Source organism: Canis lupus, chromosome 9, assembly GCF_003254725.2.
Source record: "Canis lupus dingo isolate Sandy chromosome 9, ASM325472v2, whole genome shotgun sequence".
Taxonomy (NCBI): domain Eukaryota; kingdom Metazoa; phylum Chordata; class Mammalia; order Carnivora; family Canidae; genus Canis; species Canis lupus.
This window is the reverse complement of record NC_064251.1, coordinates 18,641,791-18,660,299: the sequence shown is the minus strand read 5'-3', so window position 1 is coordinate 18,660,299 and position 18,509 is coordinate 18,641,791. Positions and strand designations below refer to the sequence as shown.

Sequence of the window (18,509 nt, the reverse complement as noted above, 5' to 3'; positions counted from 1 at the left end):
CAGCTCCATTAGGTGTAAGGTTAGGTTGTATATTTGAGACTTTTATTGTTTCTTGAGAAAGGTTTGTATTGCTATATACTTCCCTCCCAGGACTGCCTTTGCTGCATTCCAACGGTTTTGAACAGCTGTATTTTCATTTTCATTTTCATTTGTTATGAATTTTTCAAATTCTTATTTAATTTCTTGTCTGGCCCATTCATTCTTTAGTAGGATGCTCTTTTACCTCCATGTATTTGTGTTCCTTCCAAATTTTCTCTTGTGATTGACTTCAAGTTTTAAAGTATTACAGTCTGAGAATATCCAGGAAATAATCTCCATCTTTGGTACTGGTTGGGGCCTGATTTGTGAACCAGTATGCGATCTATTCTGGAGAATGTTCTATGTGCACTTGAGAAAAATGGGTATTCTGTTGCTTTAGGATGAAATACTCTATGCCTATGAAATCCATCTGGTCCAGTGTGTCATTCAAAGCCTTTATTTCCTCATGAATCTTCTGCTTAATCTGTCCATTGCTGTGAGGAGGGTATTAAAGTCCCCTACTATTATTGTTTTATTATCAATGTTTCTTTAATTTTGTTATTAATCAGTTTATGTAATTGACTGCTCCCAAGTTAGGGGCAAAAGTATTTGCAATTTTTAGATCTTCTTGTTGGATAGACATTTTTATTATGATATAGTGTACTTCTTCATCTCTTATTACAATGTTTGGTTTAAAATCTAATTTATGGGGGATCCCTGGGTGGCTCAGCGGTTTGGCACCTGCCTTTGGCCCAGGGCGAGATCCTGGGGACCCTGGATCAAGTCCCACATCAGGCTCCTTGCATGGAGCCTGCTTCTCCCTCCGCCTGTGTCTCAGCCTCTTTCTCTCTCTGTGTCTCTCATGAATAAATGAATAAAATCTTAAAAAAAAATTTAAAAAATCTAATTTGTCTGATCCAGTGATTGCTACCCCAGTTTTCTTTTTATGTTCATTAGCATGATAAATGGTTTTCTATCCCCTCACTTTCAATCTGGAGGTGTCTGGGTCTAAAATAAGTCTCTTGGAGACAGCATTTTGATGGGTCTTGTGGTGGTGGTTGTTGTTTTTAATCCAATCTGATATCTTGTGTCTTTTGATTGGAGCATTTAGCCCATTTACATTTAGAGTAATTATTGAAAGATTCTAATTTAGTGCCATTGCATTACCTTACCTATGAAGTCACTGTTTCTGTATATGTCTCTACTCCTTTCTGCTCTTTGTTACTTTAGGGCTTTCTCTTCATTTAACAGATCCCCTTTAATGTTTCTTGCAGGGCTGGTTTAGGGATCACAAATCCTTTTAGTTTGTCCTGGAAACTCTTTATTTCTCCTATTCTGAACGACAGCCTTGCTGGATAAAGTATTCTTGGGTGCATATTTTTCTTGTTTAGCACTTTGAATATATCATGACAGCTGTTTCTGGCCTGCCAGGTCTCTGTGGAGAGGTCTGCTGGCAGCCTTATGTTTCTATTCTTATAGGTTAAGGACCTCTTGTCCTGAGCTGTTTTCAGGATTTTCTGTTTATTTCTGAAATTTGCAAGGTTCACTATTATTTGTCTAGGTGTTGACCTATTTTTATTGATTTTGAGGGGGGGTTCTCTGTGCCTCCTGGATTTGAATGCCTGTTTCCTTCCCCAGATTAGGGAGGTTCTCAGCTATAATTTGTTCAAATAATCTTTCTACCCCTCTCTTTTCCTCTGGGACCCAAATTATTCTAATGTTGTTTCAATTTATGGTATTTCTAATCTCTCAAGTCCTCCCCTTGTGATCCAGTAGTTGTTTATCTCTCTTTTTCCTCAGCTTCCTTATTTTCCATCATTTTGTCTTTTATATAACTTTCTCTTCTGCCTCATTTATCTTAGCTGTTAGAGCCTCCATTTTTTTTTAAAGATTTTATTTGTATATTCATGAGAGACACAGAGAGAGAGAGAGGCAGAGACACAGGCAGAGGGAGAAGCAGCCTCCACACTAGGAGCCCAACATGGGACTCGATCCCAGGTCTCCAGGATCACACCCTGGGCTGATGGCGGCACTAAACTGCTGAGCTACCTGGGCTGCCCGAGCCTCCATTTTTTAATTGCATCTCAGAAATAGCCTTTTTTATTTCAATCTGATTAGATTTTTAGTTTTTTTATTTCTCCAGGAAGGGATTCTCTAGAGTTTTCTATTCTTTTTTCAAGTCCAGGAAGTATCTTCATAATCATTGTTTTGAATTCTAGTTCCAACATTTTACTTATATCCATATTTATTAGATCCCAGGCTGTGAGTTCTACCTCTTGTTCTCTTTTTTGGGGTGAGTTCTATCTTGTCATTATATCCAGAAAAAAGCAGATGGAAGGTTGGAAATTGCAAATATAACAACAGCAACTCCAGAAAAATATACATTACATAAATGAGAAGAGAAACCAAAGGAAAAGAAAAGGGAAAAACAAGAATAAAATCAAACAAGTAGAACAGAATAGTAAACTGGATCTTAAGTGTATTTTGGTCTGTTTGTTGGAAGAAACTAGATCCACAAAATAAGCATGAAATAAAACCTGATATATATATATATATATATATATATATATATATATATATATATAATGTATTTGAATATGATAAAAGGAAGCCAAAATGAATATATATATAACGTAAGTATAAAATGAAAATTAAAAAAGACTTAAAAATAATAGTTGATAATAGTTGAAAAGGATAATAAAACATAAAACTGAAGGACTAACGAATAATAAGGAAAAAACAACAAATGCTATCTATATACTTGTTTCCTGAGATCTGGAGTTTTATAGCTTTGTATGATCAGTAACTCGGTATTTGCCAGAAGTTCCTGCTGGTGTTCTGTGGGAGCTGATCCTCAGGTGTGTTTGCTAGAGAGGAACTGGACCATCCTTGCGGGGGCACCAGGTATAAGCAGCTCTGGATCTGGTGGGGGAGAGGTGAAAATGGGGTCCCCTGATCTCTAGCCCCAGAGCTGAAAGTTCGCATCCTCCACTCTTCTGTGAGCCCTCACAGAAAAGTGGTCAATCACTCTTGTCTCCCTGGTTTCTGTCCAAACTCTGTTCACCCAGCCTGTGACCAAGCATCTTTATTTCAGGCATGGGACCCCATTTTGAGTTTCCAGTCTAAAGACTGGGTCTATAAATAGACCCCTGCCTCGTGCACCTGCACGGCTACCCCCAGGGAGGGCGGGGGGTCTCTTGCTGGGCCCCTGCTCGGACAGTGGAGACTGGTTGCTTGAGTTTGCAGCAGTTCGTGCTTTATGGGAACACGGAGCAGAAAGCGGCACTTGGTCTCACTGCTTGCACCCAATGTCCCCTCTCCAATGCCTGGGAACTCTGGCACACTCAGGCACCCCCATTCTTTTCTGTGACCCCAGGGATCCTGAGTCCATGCCCTCACACCTGGGATTTTGCGCTGCTTCACTTCCTCAGCACTTGTCAGGCAAACTTCTAAAAGTTCAGACTTTGTGCTCCACTGCTTCTAACACCTGCCAGTAGCTGGCTTACAGAGGCTCCCTCTCCCCTCGGTTTTTCTTTGGATATATCGCCTTAGATGCACAACTCCACATCTCCTACTTCGAAAAAGGTGGTCGCTTTTCTATTTGTAGAATGATAGCACTTCTTTTCTCAGATGTCCAGTTGATTTTGCAGGTTTTCAGGATGATTTGATGACTCCCTGGCTGATTTCCGGGGACCGGATGAAACTAGGATTCCCTACTTCTCCATCATCTTGGAAAGTCTCCTAAAGGATGATTTTTTTTTTTTTTTTTACATTTACTTGTTCCTTACGTTTTTGCTTTTGCCCTATAATTGTCTCCTTAAACTTCCTTAACACCACAGTAAGATGTTAGTGTAAATAGGCTAGCTTGTGAAAGTTGTGATTCTGAAGTTTCTCAATACCTTGGGTTTTTATAATAAATATGCTTATGATAATTCCTCCTCCCCTACTTTCCCTGAGTCTACTCTCTTTGCTATTTTTCTAGGGTGCTGTCCCTGGCTATTTTCTCTCCTCTCTCTATCAAGTCTGAGTGACCTTATTTAAGTTTGTGAGATCCCTTGTCACGTGTACAATTGTCTTTGTCCCATATCTCCTTCTAGTGCATTGGACCCAGATATATAAATATATGGCAATCCATATGGCAGAAAGTTCTAAAAAGAGCAAGGGTTTTAGAGTTAGCAAGATACTGGTTTGGCTTTATCAGTTCTCATCTGGGTATTTTGAAGAGGTATATGAATATCTCTGATCCTTATTTTCTTCATATTTAGAATGATGATACTGATTTTTACATAAATATGGTTTTGTTAAATATTAAATAATGTAACACATGCAAAATAGCAAACAGAATCTGATCGATGATAATTAGTAAGTGGCAGGGACTGTTATTATGAACTTTATAACTTGTAACAGATTTAGAATATAGAGGAAAAGAAGTATAAGACTACTTGAAATGTAACATAGAAAAATATTGAATTTTCTTTTGTGTATCTACAAACTGTTTGGTTCTGGCCTAACTGGTAAGTGTGAATCTAGGGGTTATTGACCAGCAGTGTCTCCCCACTAAGGGGCACCTGGAGGTGTGGAGATGCAGAATCTGGTTGCCAGAGTGATTAGGGCATGTGTGTTACTGGCCTTTAATGGAGATGGACTAGGAGTTGGGGCAGGTATTTTAAGTGTCCTGCAATGAGCAGGAAAATCCCACCAACAATGAATTTTCCTGTCAGGATGCTAGTAGCACCCCCAATGAGATAATCCCATCAAGTTCTGCTCCCTCAGCCATGGCTTGTCAGTGTGAGGGCCCTGTGAATTAAAAGTCCCTTTGAGGACCACCTTCTAAGCACAGGCCTGCATCAAGATCCACTGAGCTTAGTGCTTATCCCACCCCTCTCAGGCCTTCTTTAGACCTGAGACTTATTAGCCAAGTGTTTGAAAGACTATATGGAAGAAGGTGATAAGCTTGCTCTTCTAAGGAGCACACAGAGGAAATGAATTCCTGCTGGGTTAAGAGGGATTTAGGTCAGCTCTACAAAGAATGACTTGATTATGAATGTTGTCAAAACTCAGGCGTACGTTACAAATGAAAGCATTTAAATCTCCTTTGGAAGATGTTAAGAGCAGGATTACCCCTCATATTGGAAACATTGTATATATAATCCTGTCTAGAAGTAGAAAGTAGATAAGAAGGTGGTCTCACTTGGCCCCTTAGGGTACTGATATATGAACCCTAAGGGGCTAGCTAGCATTTCGGGAAAAAAAGATTCTTTCTGTCTTGCTATTGTCCTTTTATCACTCCCGCCTTCCACTTTTACAAGCCTAGGACCTAAGAGAGCCTAAACTTTGCTCGTGGGGGTGACCACATGTATTATGTGCTCCCCCTAAAGAACCCTAGCATTCAGTTAGTGGAAAAGGATATAATGATAACTCATTATACTCCATTTCAGTACATGTTGTATAGACCCAAATAATATTGCGGTAGATAATGTATACCTAGAGATTATGTACATAAACATTAATCCGTGCTAATGGTTCCTAGGCTATTTCTATGAATTGAAAGACCCCAGGGAACTATAAGCACTTCATTATTTTCGGGTGGTATGGCACCGTCATCCAGAGAGGATGGCTGGAAAAAGCAATCAAATACACATTTCCAGTTGTTTTTGTTTTATGTCTCTGTGTAAAATACAAAGGTAGGTGAAAGAAAATCTCAATCCAACTATTTGCTTTGGTTTTCTTAAATGTCTAATCACCAGTTTGACTGATTTTTTCACCAGTTTTCTTAAATGTCTAATCACCAGTTTGACTGATTTTTTTCACTGGTTGCTTAACTGAACTGACCATGATGACTTCATTGAGTTGTTTGCTTGGTTGATTGTTTCTACAGTCAGTAACATGTACAGAGAACTGACACATATAGGCCCTGATCCAGGACCCAACTTCCTCATGGTTTTATTAAAATGAAAGTGCCTTATCGCTAAGTACATTTTTCCATCGTTAGTATTACTCCTTAGGCTTTAATGTATTGCTTCAGATTGTTGCATCTGCTTCCTCCCAACTATCTTTCCTAATTGTAAATTGAAAAATAGGATTTTCTCTTTGGAACTCATTTGTCCTTCACTTCATCATAATGACTTTGTGATTATGAACGTCTTGTGTATTTGACAATTATCCTTTAATACAAACTTTGTAAATAGTACGTATGTCACGATTAGATTAGTGCTGTGCTCATTTAAGATTATAACTTTTTATTTATTTTTTAAAATTTAATATATTTATTCATGAAAGACAGAGAGAGAGAGTCAGAGACATAAGCAGAGGGAGAAACAGGCTCCCCATGGGGAGCCTGACATGGGACTCAATTCCAGAACCCCAGGATCATGACCTGAGCCAAAGGCAGATGCTCAACCACTGAGCCACCCAGGTGCCTTGTAATTTCTTTAAAATATACAAAATATTCAGATATAACCTTTTTTAATGTCTGAATCACGGACTTCACTTATTCAACAAATATTTACTAGAAGCATGATGTGATGCTGGGAATTGACAGATGTAAAAGATTTGGTTCCTGACTTCTAAGAGTTCGGCTTAACGGGCAGATAGGCATGTAAACAATTATAGTACAATACGATGACTGTTATAATATTGATATGTAAAAGGTGCTAAACTCAGAAATAAAAGTGGAGGGAAGCCTGGGTGGCTCAGCGGTTAAGCATCTGCCTCCAGCTCAGGTCGTGATCCTGGAGACCCGGAATCAGGTCCCACATCAGGCTCCCAGCATAGAGCCTGTTTCTCCCTCTGCCTGTGTCTCTGCCTTTCTCTGTGTCTTTCATGAATAAATAAATAAAATTTATATAAGAAAAGAAAAGTGGAGACATTATGACCAACATTACAGAAATAAAAAGGGTTACAATGGAATACTATGGATAATTGTGTGCCAACAAATTAGATAACTTAGGTGAAAGAGAAAATTTTCGAGAAACACACTTATTACCACAATGACTCAAGAAGAAATTTAAAAAAAATGGACAGACATATAGTAAGTAAAGAGATTGGATCAATAATTAAAAACCTCATTACAGGGATGGCTGGGTGGCTCAGTCTGTTAAGCATCCAATTCTTGATTTTGGCTCCGGTCATCATCTCAGGGTTCTGAGATCTAGCTCCACATGAGACTCTGAGCTGGATGTGGAGCCTGCTTAAGATATTCTCCTTTCCTCTTCCTCTTCCCCTTCTTCCCTAACCACCCCCCACTGAGTAAGAGGATGGGAAAGCTCTTAACTCATTCTAGAAGGCCAGCATTACATTGATACCAAAGCCAGACAAAGAAACCACCAGAAAACTAAAGACCAATATCCTATGACTATCAATAAATAGTATTACCAATACAAAATATTAGTAATCTAAACATAAAATCATACTGAAAGGATTATACACCATCATTAAGTGGGGTTTATCTCAGGAATGTAAGGGTAGTCCAACATGAGAAAATCAATATACCACATCACATTAGTGGAAAGAATGAAACAAAATATATGATCATCTCAAGTGATGGAGAAAAAGCATCTGACAAAATCCAACACCATTTCATAACAAAACACTTAGAAACCTAGGAATAGAATGAAAATTCCTTGACACAATAAATGATATTTATGAAAAACTATAGGTAACATCATACTTGGTGGTGAAAGTTACCTGAAAGTTTCCCCCCATAATACCAGGAACAAGACAAGGATGCCTGCTTTCACTATTGCTTTTCAACAGTGTACTGGAACTTCTAGTCAGAGCAATTAGGCAAGGGTGGGCGGGGGGGGGGGGTAGTATCTAAATTGGAAAGAAGAAGTGAAACTATCTCTATTCATAGATGACATGATCCTATATAAAGAAAATCCCAAAGATACACTAGAAAAGAGAAAATATCAAAGCTAGTAAGTGAATTCAGGAAAGTTACAGGATACAAAATCAACACATAAACATCAAATGCTTCTATATGCCAACAATGAACAATCCAAAAAGGAAATTAAGAAAATAGATCAGCTGCAAAAATAAGCTGCTGGGACTACATGAAAATAAAATGCTTCCACACAGCAAAGGAAACCACTGATGAAAAAAAAAAAAAAAGGTAACCTACTGATTGGGAGAAGATGTTTGCATATGATATAGCTAATAAGGGGTTAATATCCAAAATATTTTTTAAAAAAACGTATACAACTCAATACCAAAAAATCCTAAACAATCCAGTTTAAAAATGGGCAGAGGACCTGAATAGACAGTTTCCCAAAGAAACATACAGATGGCTAACAGACACATGAAAAGATTCTCAACATCACTAATCTTCAGGGAAATGCAAATCAAAACCACAATGAGATATCACCTTACACCTGTAAGAATGGCTAGAATCAAAAAGATAAAAATATAACAAGTGTTGGCAAGGATGTGGAGAGAAAGGAATCCTCAGGCACTGTTGGTGGGAATGCAAATTGGTACAGCCACTGTGGAAAACAGTATGGAGGTTCCTCAAAAAATTAGAAATAGAGCTATCCTATGATCCAATAATTCTACCACTGAGTATTTACCCAAAAAAGTCCCCAAAATACTAATTTGAAAATATATATGCGTCCTTATGTTTGTTGGAGCATTATTAACAACAGCCAAGATATGGAATCAGACGAAGTGTCTATTGATATATAAATAAATAAAGAAGATGTGGTTATGTATACATATACATATATATATGGGACATATACGTGTGTGTGTGTATATATATATATATATATATATACACACATATATCCCATTATATATATCCCATTATATATATATATATAATGGGATATAACTCAGCCATAAAAAAAAGTGTGAGATCTTGCCATATGTGACAACATGGATGTGAACCCAGAGGGTATTATGCTAAGTGAAATAAGTCAGAGAAAGATAAATATCAGGTGATTTCACTTATATGTGGAATCTAAAAGACCATACAAATGAACAAAGAAAAGCAGAAATAGACCTATAAATACAGAGAACAAACTGATGGCTGCCAGAGTGGAGGATGGTGGGGAATAAAATAGGTGAAGGAGAGTGGGAGATGCAGGCTTCCAGTTACAGAATGAGTAAGTCACAAGAATAAAAGTTAAAACATAGGGAACACAGTCAATGGGAACTGTAATAATGTTGCATGGTGACAGATGGTAGCCCTACTTTTGGTGAGCAGAGCATAATGTACTGAGTTGTTGAAACACTATGTTGTATATTTGAAACTAATGTAACATTGTGTATCAATTATATGCAAGTAAAATAAGGAGGAGGGTAGAGGGGGAGAAGAAAAGGAGGAGGAGGAGGAGGAGAAAACAGGTCAGTTGTTGCATGGAGCCAGGGTTGTTGGGAAGGATTAATTACAAATGGATATGAGAAATATTTGAGGATGATGAAAAATATCCTATATCATGATTGTAGCAGTTGTTATAAGAGTGTGCATTTGACAAAACTCAATGACCTATACATTTAAAAATTGCTAAATTTTATTGTATGTGATTATACATTGAAAAGCCAATAAAAATAGATTTAAAAACAAAATGTATATTTAAGACCCTCTTTTTAAAATATCTGAATGCATAGAGAAATGTATGGAATGTTAAACAGCAAAGTATAAGATCCATGAGATGGGTGGTAAATGACTTGCTTTTTTTTATGCCTCTTTTTACTCTAAATTGTTTACAATATATATCCATTAGTTTTATAATCAGGAAAAAAAACTATTTAAAAATATGTAAGAGCATGATGCACTTTAGATTTATTTCCATTTAAGAGTTAACATTTTAAAGTATTGGCACTTACCATGTGAAACAGATCAACTTTTGACTACGACAAATAAAGGGAGGTGTTAGAATATGCTGAGTTGGCATCAAGTACTTAATGCCCATTTTCACATTATATCTCATAAAAGTCTGTGTACTAGAACTCTATTTTTATATGGATACATCTGAAAAGACTCCAGGAACCTAGATCATAACTAAATATTTAAAGGCTATTTTCCAATAAAATTGTCCCAGTATGTTTAAGCAGAAATTTGGAAAGCTGTTTGGTTACCACAGGACCATCTAAATTTTAAATCAAGTCAAATAGTAACTAGATAGTTTTAATAAACCCAGTAAAAAAACTTCAAGTGATGGAAACATGGAGAAGCAGGAGTTGGCATGGTTGTTGGTGATCAAACCCCATGTTGTCCTTGATCTCATAAAGAAAGACCTCCTGGCAGAAAAGGAAAAGACATCCTGAGAAGTATTTTCAAGAACAGACTAAATGTTAAGGATCAGTACAGATGACAGTTGAAAGGACAGAATTAGAAAACTAGATTAACTCATACAGATTTGGCATCAAATCCTGAGATTCTAGGATTTGTAGTCTAGTTCTGGCGAGGTAAGAGGAAGCACACCTACTAGATTAGGTAAAAATACAAGGAACTGATTACCCCAAGCACAGAGGCTGCCTAAGGAAGAACAGAGGTAGAGTCAAGAAGCTCATAGATAAATTTATAGAGTATTGATCCATAATGAATGGTTAAAGGAAAGGCATTCTGATTCCACCATACTGGTCAATGATGGGTCTTTGGAAAACTTCCCTAACTACTGAGGTAAAACAAACCTAAAATAACTTCCATGTATAGAATGCTTACTATCTAACAAGCATTTTGTATACATTATCTTTAATCTAAATTAAATACCCAAGATTACCTGTGAGTTTGTGATGGTTGAAACACTTAGAACTCTCTACAGTAACTAAGTATCAGAGTAAGGCTTCAATCCCATGTTTCAGTAAAAACTCCAGGCTCTTTCCAGTCTGATGCTTCTTCTCCTTACACTAAGCTGAGAAAACTAAGTCTGACCCTAGAAAGAAGAAAATAGAAAGCAAAGAGTACCTGCTCTGACCCTTGCATATACCACATAAAACATACTGACCCCAATTTGTTCTTTGGAAAAACTGTCTTCCTTTTCACATAGAAACACTCGTGTCTAAGTTTACATTCAACAAAGATTCTCCCTACGTAAATTTACAATGTACGGTTTCTCCCACAACCCAGGTCAGGTGAAAGATCTAAATACGAGTCTTAATTATTCTAAATTCATTGTCTTTCAATTATACAAAATAGGAAGGAAAAAAATTATTTCCTCTAGCTCAGTATTCATCTATGTATAAAATCGGGATAAGAATATCTGCTCCATAAAATGGTAAGAATTCAGTTACAGAATTTTTTTTTAAGTGCTTAGCATGAGCCTGGCATGCAATAGGAACTCAGGTTATGGTAGCTATTATTAATGTCTCTTTTAGCCCTCGGGGTGGCCATCAATGGGACAATCCTTTAAAGTCAATATGGAAGAAACCACCAAAGTAACAATCAGATGAACCTGGCACAGTAGACCTGAGGCTCCTGCTATTATGACCGCCCCCCCCCCCCCAGGTCCTATTTCATCTCATTGGCAGCCAATATTTTCAGTTCTATCACCAGGTATTAGCCTCAACACAGTACTTTCTGAATCCAACTTTCAAGCCCTCTTTCCTTTCCTTTTTGCCTTTCCTAGCTTGAACTATACCTTCCCAAATGGGTTACACTTCACTTACGAGAAAGAAAAGTGTCAAATAACTCATGCATGAATTAATCATTTTAATTATTTTTTTATGTGTGTTTGCAAAGGCAAAAATGGGGATGTAAAGACGTTCCTGCCTGTGCTCACCCTGTTTGCTCAGGACATCAGCACAGTCGACAGCAATTTGGGACACTTCTGAAGTATGTGTGTTGTGTGTGTGAGAGAGACAGACAGAGAGACAGAGAGAGAGAGAGCCAGAATTGCCTTGTTACCCTGAACATAGTTTTTCAAATCCAATGTGTGATACATTAGACCTTTCACTTTGAGTTTTTACTGGCAATGGTACTAGAACAACCTTCTGAATAGCAACTACTGCTGAATTTTAAAATCTTCCTGGCCCTACCCTGAGCCAAATTTTAAAAGTACATCGAGTTTGGCTCATTCAATATTCAGAAACCTTATCTTTTTTACTATACATTAATTTTACTACTACCAAACAGCATATGCAAGAACTACCATAAGGAGATAAGATTTATGTCACTCTATACTATTAAGAAAAAAAAAAAGGACATAGGTAAGTCTAAAGTACTAAAGGAAGACTTCTCAGCCTCAGCCAAGTTTGATTTCATTTCATCCCCCTTTTCTCTTGAGAGACTCATTGTTGCTAAGTCAAACGAACTATATAATTTTTAAAGGTTTTATAAAGTAATATCCTCAATAAATTAGTTGAATATGTTTAAATCCACAGAAGAAAAGCCTTTAGTGTTTTAATCAAGTTTTCTACTAAACTTATCTATCCTGGTCCCATTAGTCCCTGCAAATAACTGCAGATTTTAGTCTCCACAAACACATCCTCTTGATTTACCACCGAGATTTCAGCATAGGAATGTTTCACATACAAGAATTTCTTCAGTCTCATCAACTGGCACACAGGAATTGCACATTCCAAGGAAGAAGGCGATATTTATTTTTTCAAACTCTATTCCAGCCAACTACCATAAACTCGGTTATTCTGAAGGCTCCTTGTTTCACTTTTATTTGGAGTCTGCCAACAGGTGACTGGATACTAGAGCACATTTGTCTACTCCTTGGGGATCCTTCTAATGGGACTATAACTTGGAACCAGGATTCCAAGTGGAAAACCCTCAGCCCAGAATCAGCAACCCCTTCAAGTGCCTCTTCCCACATTCACACCGGGAGGTGGTGTTCCAAGGTGGTCTTAGCATTGCATTGGCCAGCTTATTACTGGATCAGCAGGAAGCTTATTAAAAGGAAAGAAAACTCAATGAGCATCAGGTATTCTGCATTGGGCAAACTAACATTGTAATGCGATGTCGCCTAAGGTCATTTGATCCTTTGAGATTTAAATGAAATTGGCTTGAGTCCCTATTCCACATCCTGCGGGATATGCCTAAAACTTCTCCAAGATCCCTGCAAAATACCAGTCTCATGTTCTCATGGTCACATCTAGCTTCAAATTCTTTTTCTTGCTGGACTTTTGATCTCAGTTCATTTTGCTTGTATCTCATCTCCTATGGGCATTTTCTTTCCTCTGCTCCAGACGTGGAATTTAGCTGTTTGCCTCACCTGCACCTCGCCACAAAACAAAAACAAAAACAAAAACAAAAACAAACAAAAACAAAACAAAACAAAAAAATGGCATTTCTACAGTAAGTAGATTTTCATGACGTTTCTATATGTGAGGGAGGTTACCACACATATAATTAAAAATAGTAGTGAATATTGATTATCCCTATTTTTTTAAAACTGAAGTATAGTTGACAGACTGTATTTTATTAGTTTCAGGTGTACAACATAGTGTTTCTACAATTGTATACATTAAGAAATGCTCACTATGATAAGTGTAGTCCACCATCTATCACCATAAAAAATTACTATAATATTATTGACTAAATTCTCTATGCTGTACTTTTCATCCCCATGACTTGCTTATTTTGTACTGGAAGTCAGGACCTCTTAATCCCTTTCCCTCATCTCCTTATCCCTCCTCTCTGGCCACCACCAGTTTGTTCTCTATAGCTATGAGTCCGTTTCCCTTTTGTTGTTCTCATTGCTGTTCCTTGTTCTTATGTCTCTTGGATATCCTGAGCTTTGGAAGTTTTCGCAGGTCACAATTCTTGGTGGGCTTCCTTCTGATCTCTAACTCTTCTCCATCACCTCTGTTCTCTTCTATCTTTATACTTGTGTTTATTCTTATGCAAGTTTATTTTGCCTTAGTTCATTCAGGCTGCTGTAGTAAAAAATACCCCTAGACTGGGTGGCTTAAACAGTATTCACTTGTCACAATTCTGGAGGCCAGTAAGCTCAAGGTGTCAGCAGATCTGGTGATGAGAACCCACTTCCTGGGTCACAGATGGCTGTCTTCTCACTATGTCCTCACATGGTGGAAGGGAAAAAGGAGCTCTCTGGCATCTCTTTTATAAGGGCACTAATCTCTTTTATGAGGGCTGCACACTCATGACCTGATCGCCTCTCCCAAAATCCCCATCTCCTAATAATCCCTCATCTCCTAATAATACCAATAATAGAGGCTAGGAAATCAACATATGAATTTGGAAAGCATACAAACATTTTACTCTCTGAATACATCATATTCCCATGTCCTCACTTTCCACATTATACTTACTTTCCTAAAGAAATAAACAGTTCTCCACTTCAGTTAAGGCCCTTTGTTACAACTATTAAAATACCTTAATTGAATTTTTAAAATTCTATTACATAACAATAAAAATAACAAAAATACCACTTACACTATTCAGTTGTGGGGTCCTTCATACTAAAACCGTTTCTCTTATGGTTCTATCTTCTTCTGGCAATGCCATCCCCGTAAATTTCCTTCAAGCTCTATAAACCAGAAATTCTAGTGTCCTGCAAGCATGTTTTTGATAGGTTTTGTCTTGACAAGCCCCAGAGTTTATCTGTTTTTCATTTGAACAGTTTTATAGAAGGTATAGATAGTCTCCTTTGCCACAGGTCAGGCAAGTCCCTATAGCCACAGAGCTGGCATGATTCAACCATTTATCTACAGTGATTTGAGCACCTGACCCATAATCCCTGAAATTTCTTTTTTCTTTAAATTTCTTTGTTCAACAACACATCTCTGGATTCTGGATTGTGATAATCTACCCACAGCTCTGGATGGATGGAGGATGGATGGATGGATGGATTCTTATGATAATCTACCAATAAGAGGGATCCCTGGGTGGCGCAGTGGTTTGGCGCCTGCCTTTGGCCCAGGGCATGATCCTGGAGACCCAGGATCGAATCCCACATCAGGCTCCCGGTGCATGGAGCCTGCTTCTCCCTCTGCCTATGTCTCTGCCTGTCTCTCTCTCTCTGATGACTATCATAAATAAATAAAAATTATAAAAAAAAAAAATCTACCAATAAGAGCTATGAAACTAATGCTTCCTGGGTCTACCAAGATCATCTCTTATTTACCCAAAGCTGGCCTAATTTTACAAGGCTGAGGGAGGCTAACTTTACCCCCATGACACCCTCCCTCACTCCATTATCTCGCCCAGGTCTGGACTATGCTCTTATGTGTCAGCCAGCTCCCTTTAGCTTGTCTCATTTTAAGTATAACTTTTTCTTTTTTAACAGATGTCACAGGCCCAAATGCCTGCAGAGGCCAAGTGGGTGACATAAAGGAGAGAAGCTGGGCAAATGGAGACATTAACCAGAGGAAAGAGGTAAGAATTCTCACCAAGGATGACTTCCATTGCTCAGCTCCAGCTGACTGCTGCACTGTGAGGTGCTGGGTCCAGGGATTTATTCAGTTTTTTTTTTAATTACTCATTTGAAAATGAATATTTTTAAAAACTGTATTAGCAGAACATAATATGTTTCTGGGCCTAATTGTAGGACAAAGAGAGCCAACTTGAGACTGCTGGCTCAGACTCATAAATCAAAAGTCCCAAGAGCATGTTTCCCAGTGGTACAGACTGAACCTGCTGCCCCATTTTAATAATCTTGTCATCTTCAGGCTCAACCTAATCGTGCTAGCAGGACTGGATTCTGATCCTCCCACCGATGCCCTCTCAAATTGTCCAAATTTGCTCTAAGTAGCTCTGGTTCTCAATTTGCTTCTTTCATTAAACCCCTGGTTTTAGCTTTCTTTTTTTTTTTTAAGATTGTATTTATTTATTCATGAGAAACATGGAGAGAGAGACAGAGACATAGGCAGAGGGAGAAGCAGGTGCCTCACAAGGAGCCCAATGTGGGACTCGATCCCAGGACCCCAGGATCAGGACCTGAGCCAAAGGCAGACGCTCAACTACTGAGCCACCAGGTGCCCCTGGTTTTAGCTTTAAGAGGGACTTCCCATAATATCTAGATATGATTTTTCTCTGAGGAAGTCATTTGCTTCCTTTCTGAGTTTTGCCCCTTGTCATCTGTTCCATGTTTTTGGGCCACAGTTATCATTGCTATCATTCCTAATATAGTCACAACTAAAATATTCCTTTCTCCTGGTCCCACTTTTAAAAGCAATTACAGGAAATGTTTTTGGTTTTGGATATCTTCTTAGTTTTTCCTTTGTGATTTAACCTTTGCATGAAATAAAATTCACTCCTCCCAAATCAATGCATGTTTCTTTCTTCATTTTTAAAAATTCTTTCTCCTACTAATACTTTTCTTACTGTATGAATCAAATCAATTTCCAAATTGATTTCATTCCTTCTAAAGTAATAATGAAGGAATAATAATAATAAAATATCTGAGCCCCTGGAGATAGTCCTATGGTTTAAAACTTTCCGAAAATTCCCTTTTAACTTCAGGGCTACAGTAATCACAGGGATGTTTCCATACTTCAAGCCAAGATGGTAACATAGCCTCCATTCTAAGGGCCTCTGGGTCCTTATCCTTCCTTCACCTTTATGAGATGCTTCGTATGAATCCACAAACAGGACCAAGACACTCGTGATTAAATAATCCAAGGAGAATTAAAAACCTACAGTATTTAGAAGACGTAACTTCAGGAATCTGCAGAGGAGACAAGGAAGCCAGCAGTCATCCCTCAGTCTTGTTTTCCTTGATGTGGGATGAAGTTAAAAATAAGACACAGAAGAACAGAATTAGGAACATATGATTTATCATTACCAATCGAAGACAGGATAAAAACATTCACAGAGCAAAATGCCAAGCACACCTGTTCTGTATCCCCTCTGGAATTCAGCTGATTAATACAGCTCAGCTTTAACAGTCTAATTCCAGAATCAGTGCTTAAAATGCAGTTATGTCAATAATATTAGGTCCTGCAAACAACAAGTCAAGGATGGCCATGGTGGCTTCTCCAGGGTCTTCCTCTCTCAAGTTATATTTCTGCCCCTAAATATCACTTTGAATTTCTACCCTAAGGATCTTCCTGTGTCACGCATAATATATTGGAGGTTTGCAAATCTAAGACTTCCCTCTGTGTTTATCTGATGGAGAAAATAGGTGCAATGATGACTTGCCTAAATAAGATTTAAAAATTAGATTTACTCAGGGTTTTCTGATGGAAAATAGATTGGAATAAGAGGACTGACCTGATTTATATCTCTACCTTCATTTGCAGAAAGAGAATTTGGAGGACAGGACACTCCGTGCCAAGAGAAGCAACTTCCCTTGCCTGCTGATCCACATTAGAGCAGGCAGGAGAAGAAAAAGAGAGTGGAGTGCTTTCAAAGACAGAGACCATCTCATGTGCCATTTTTTAAAATAATAAATTTATTTTTTATTGGTGTTCAATTTGCCAACATACAGAACAACACCCAGTGCCTTTTTTTTTAACTGCCTGTGACTCTTAGTACAACAGTAAGGATGCCATAAAAACAGAAAGATAATTTTTAAACTAAGTTGAGAAAATGTAGATTATAATTCTTATAAACTCTATATTGCAACTTCCAGAAATTTAGCTTCTATAGTTTCTAATGCACTCTCATAGAAGGACCATGAGGCAGAGAGGTATTACTTACTTTACACCCATCATTTCTTCTGGAGACACAGAAAAGAACAAGTTTGTTACCATAGGTCCAAGAACTAGACCCCTTCAGATCCAATTTGTTCTCTCAAAATCTACATGGTTAACTGGATTAAAAATGAATTCCCATAAAGCCTGTGCTATTCTCTTTTTTCCATCTATTACCTCTTTTACATCATGCATACATCATGTCTCTGAACATTATACAAGGGAGAAGTTATAAAGATCATGGGTATTATCTCATACAGGAAACAATCACCATTTAAATTTGGTTTTCCCGGGATCCCCAAGTGGCTCAGCGGTTTAGCGCTGCCTTCAGCCCAGGGCCTTATCCTGGAGACCTGGGATCGAGTCCCACATCGGGCTCCCTGCATGAAGCCTGCTTCTCCCTTTGCCTGTGTCTCTGCCTCTCTCTCTCTCTGTGTCTATCATGAATAAATAAATAAAATCTTAAAAAAAAATTTGGTTATCCCTATAACACACATATCTTTACTAGAAATAGGATGGAAGGGTATAAGAAATCTTCAGAGCTGAAATTCAAACCTACCATAAAGCTCTAAATTGGCCTGCTTTTCCAGCATCACCTTCTGCCTCCCAGAGAGACCTTCTTTCCTCCAATATCACCTCCTGTAGTTCCACAATCAAGCAAGAAATGTCAGGTGTATCAGAGCAAGAAGATGATTTTATGGTGACAAAATTAAGGAAAAAACATAATTTTTTTCCCTGTTCATTTTTTGAGGGTTGGAGGCACTTCATTCTTGGTGTCAAGACTCTATAGAGAAACCTTGATGATATTTAAAATAGTGGTGTGACTTTGAGTAAGGCACTCTTCTTCTATATATGTTTGTGTTCTCATCTATAAAATGATTTCAATTAAGTAATATCTAAGAGATGCTTCTGATCAACATTCAGGAGATGATAGTTACCCATCA

The 18,509-nt window shown here is 37.9% G+C and overlaps 1 protein-coding gene across 1 annotated transcript in view; it reads left to right on the top strand.

Annotated features, from left to right (window-relative positions):
* The window catches only part of LOC112656707 (translation initiation factor IF-2-like), a 193,820-nt gene extending 176,110 nt beyond the window's left edge, over positions 1-17,710 (top strand). The window contains exons 5-6 of the mRNA XM_049113780.1: positions 15,219-15,307; positions 17,173-17,710. Of these exons, the coding sequence (XP_048969737.1) occupies positions 15,219-15,263 (45 nt within the window). The 3' untranslated portion in view covers positions 15,264-15,307; positions 17,173-17,710. The remainder of the gene's footprint in view (positions 1-15,218; positions 15,308-17,172) is intronic.
* The last annotated feature ends 799 nt before the right edge of the window (positions 17,711-18,509 follow it).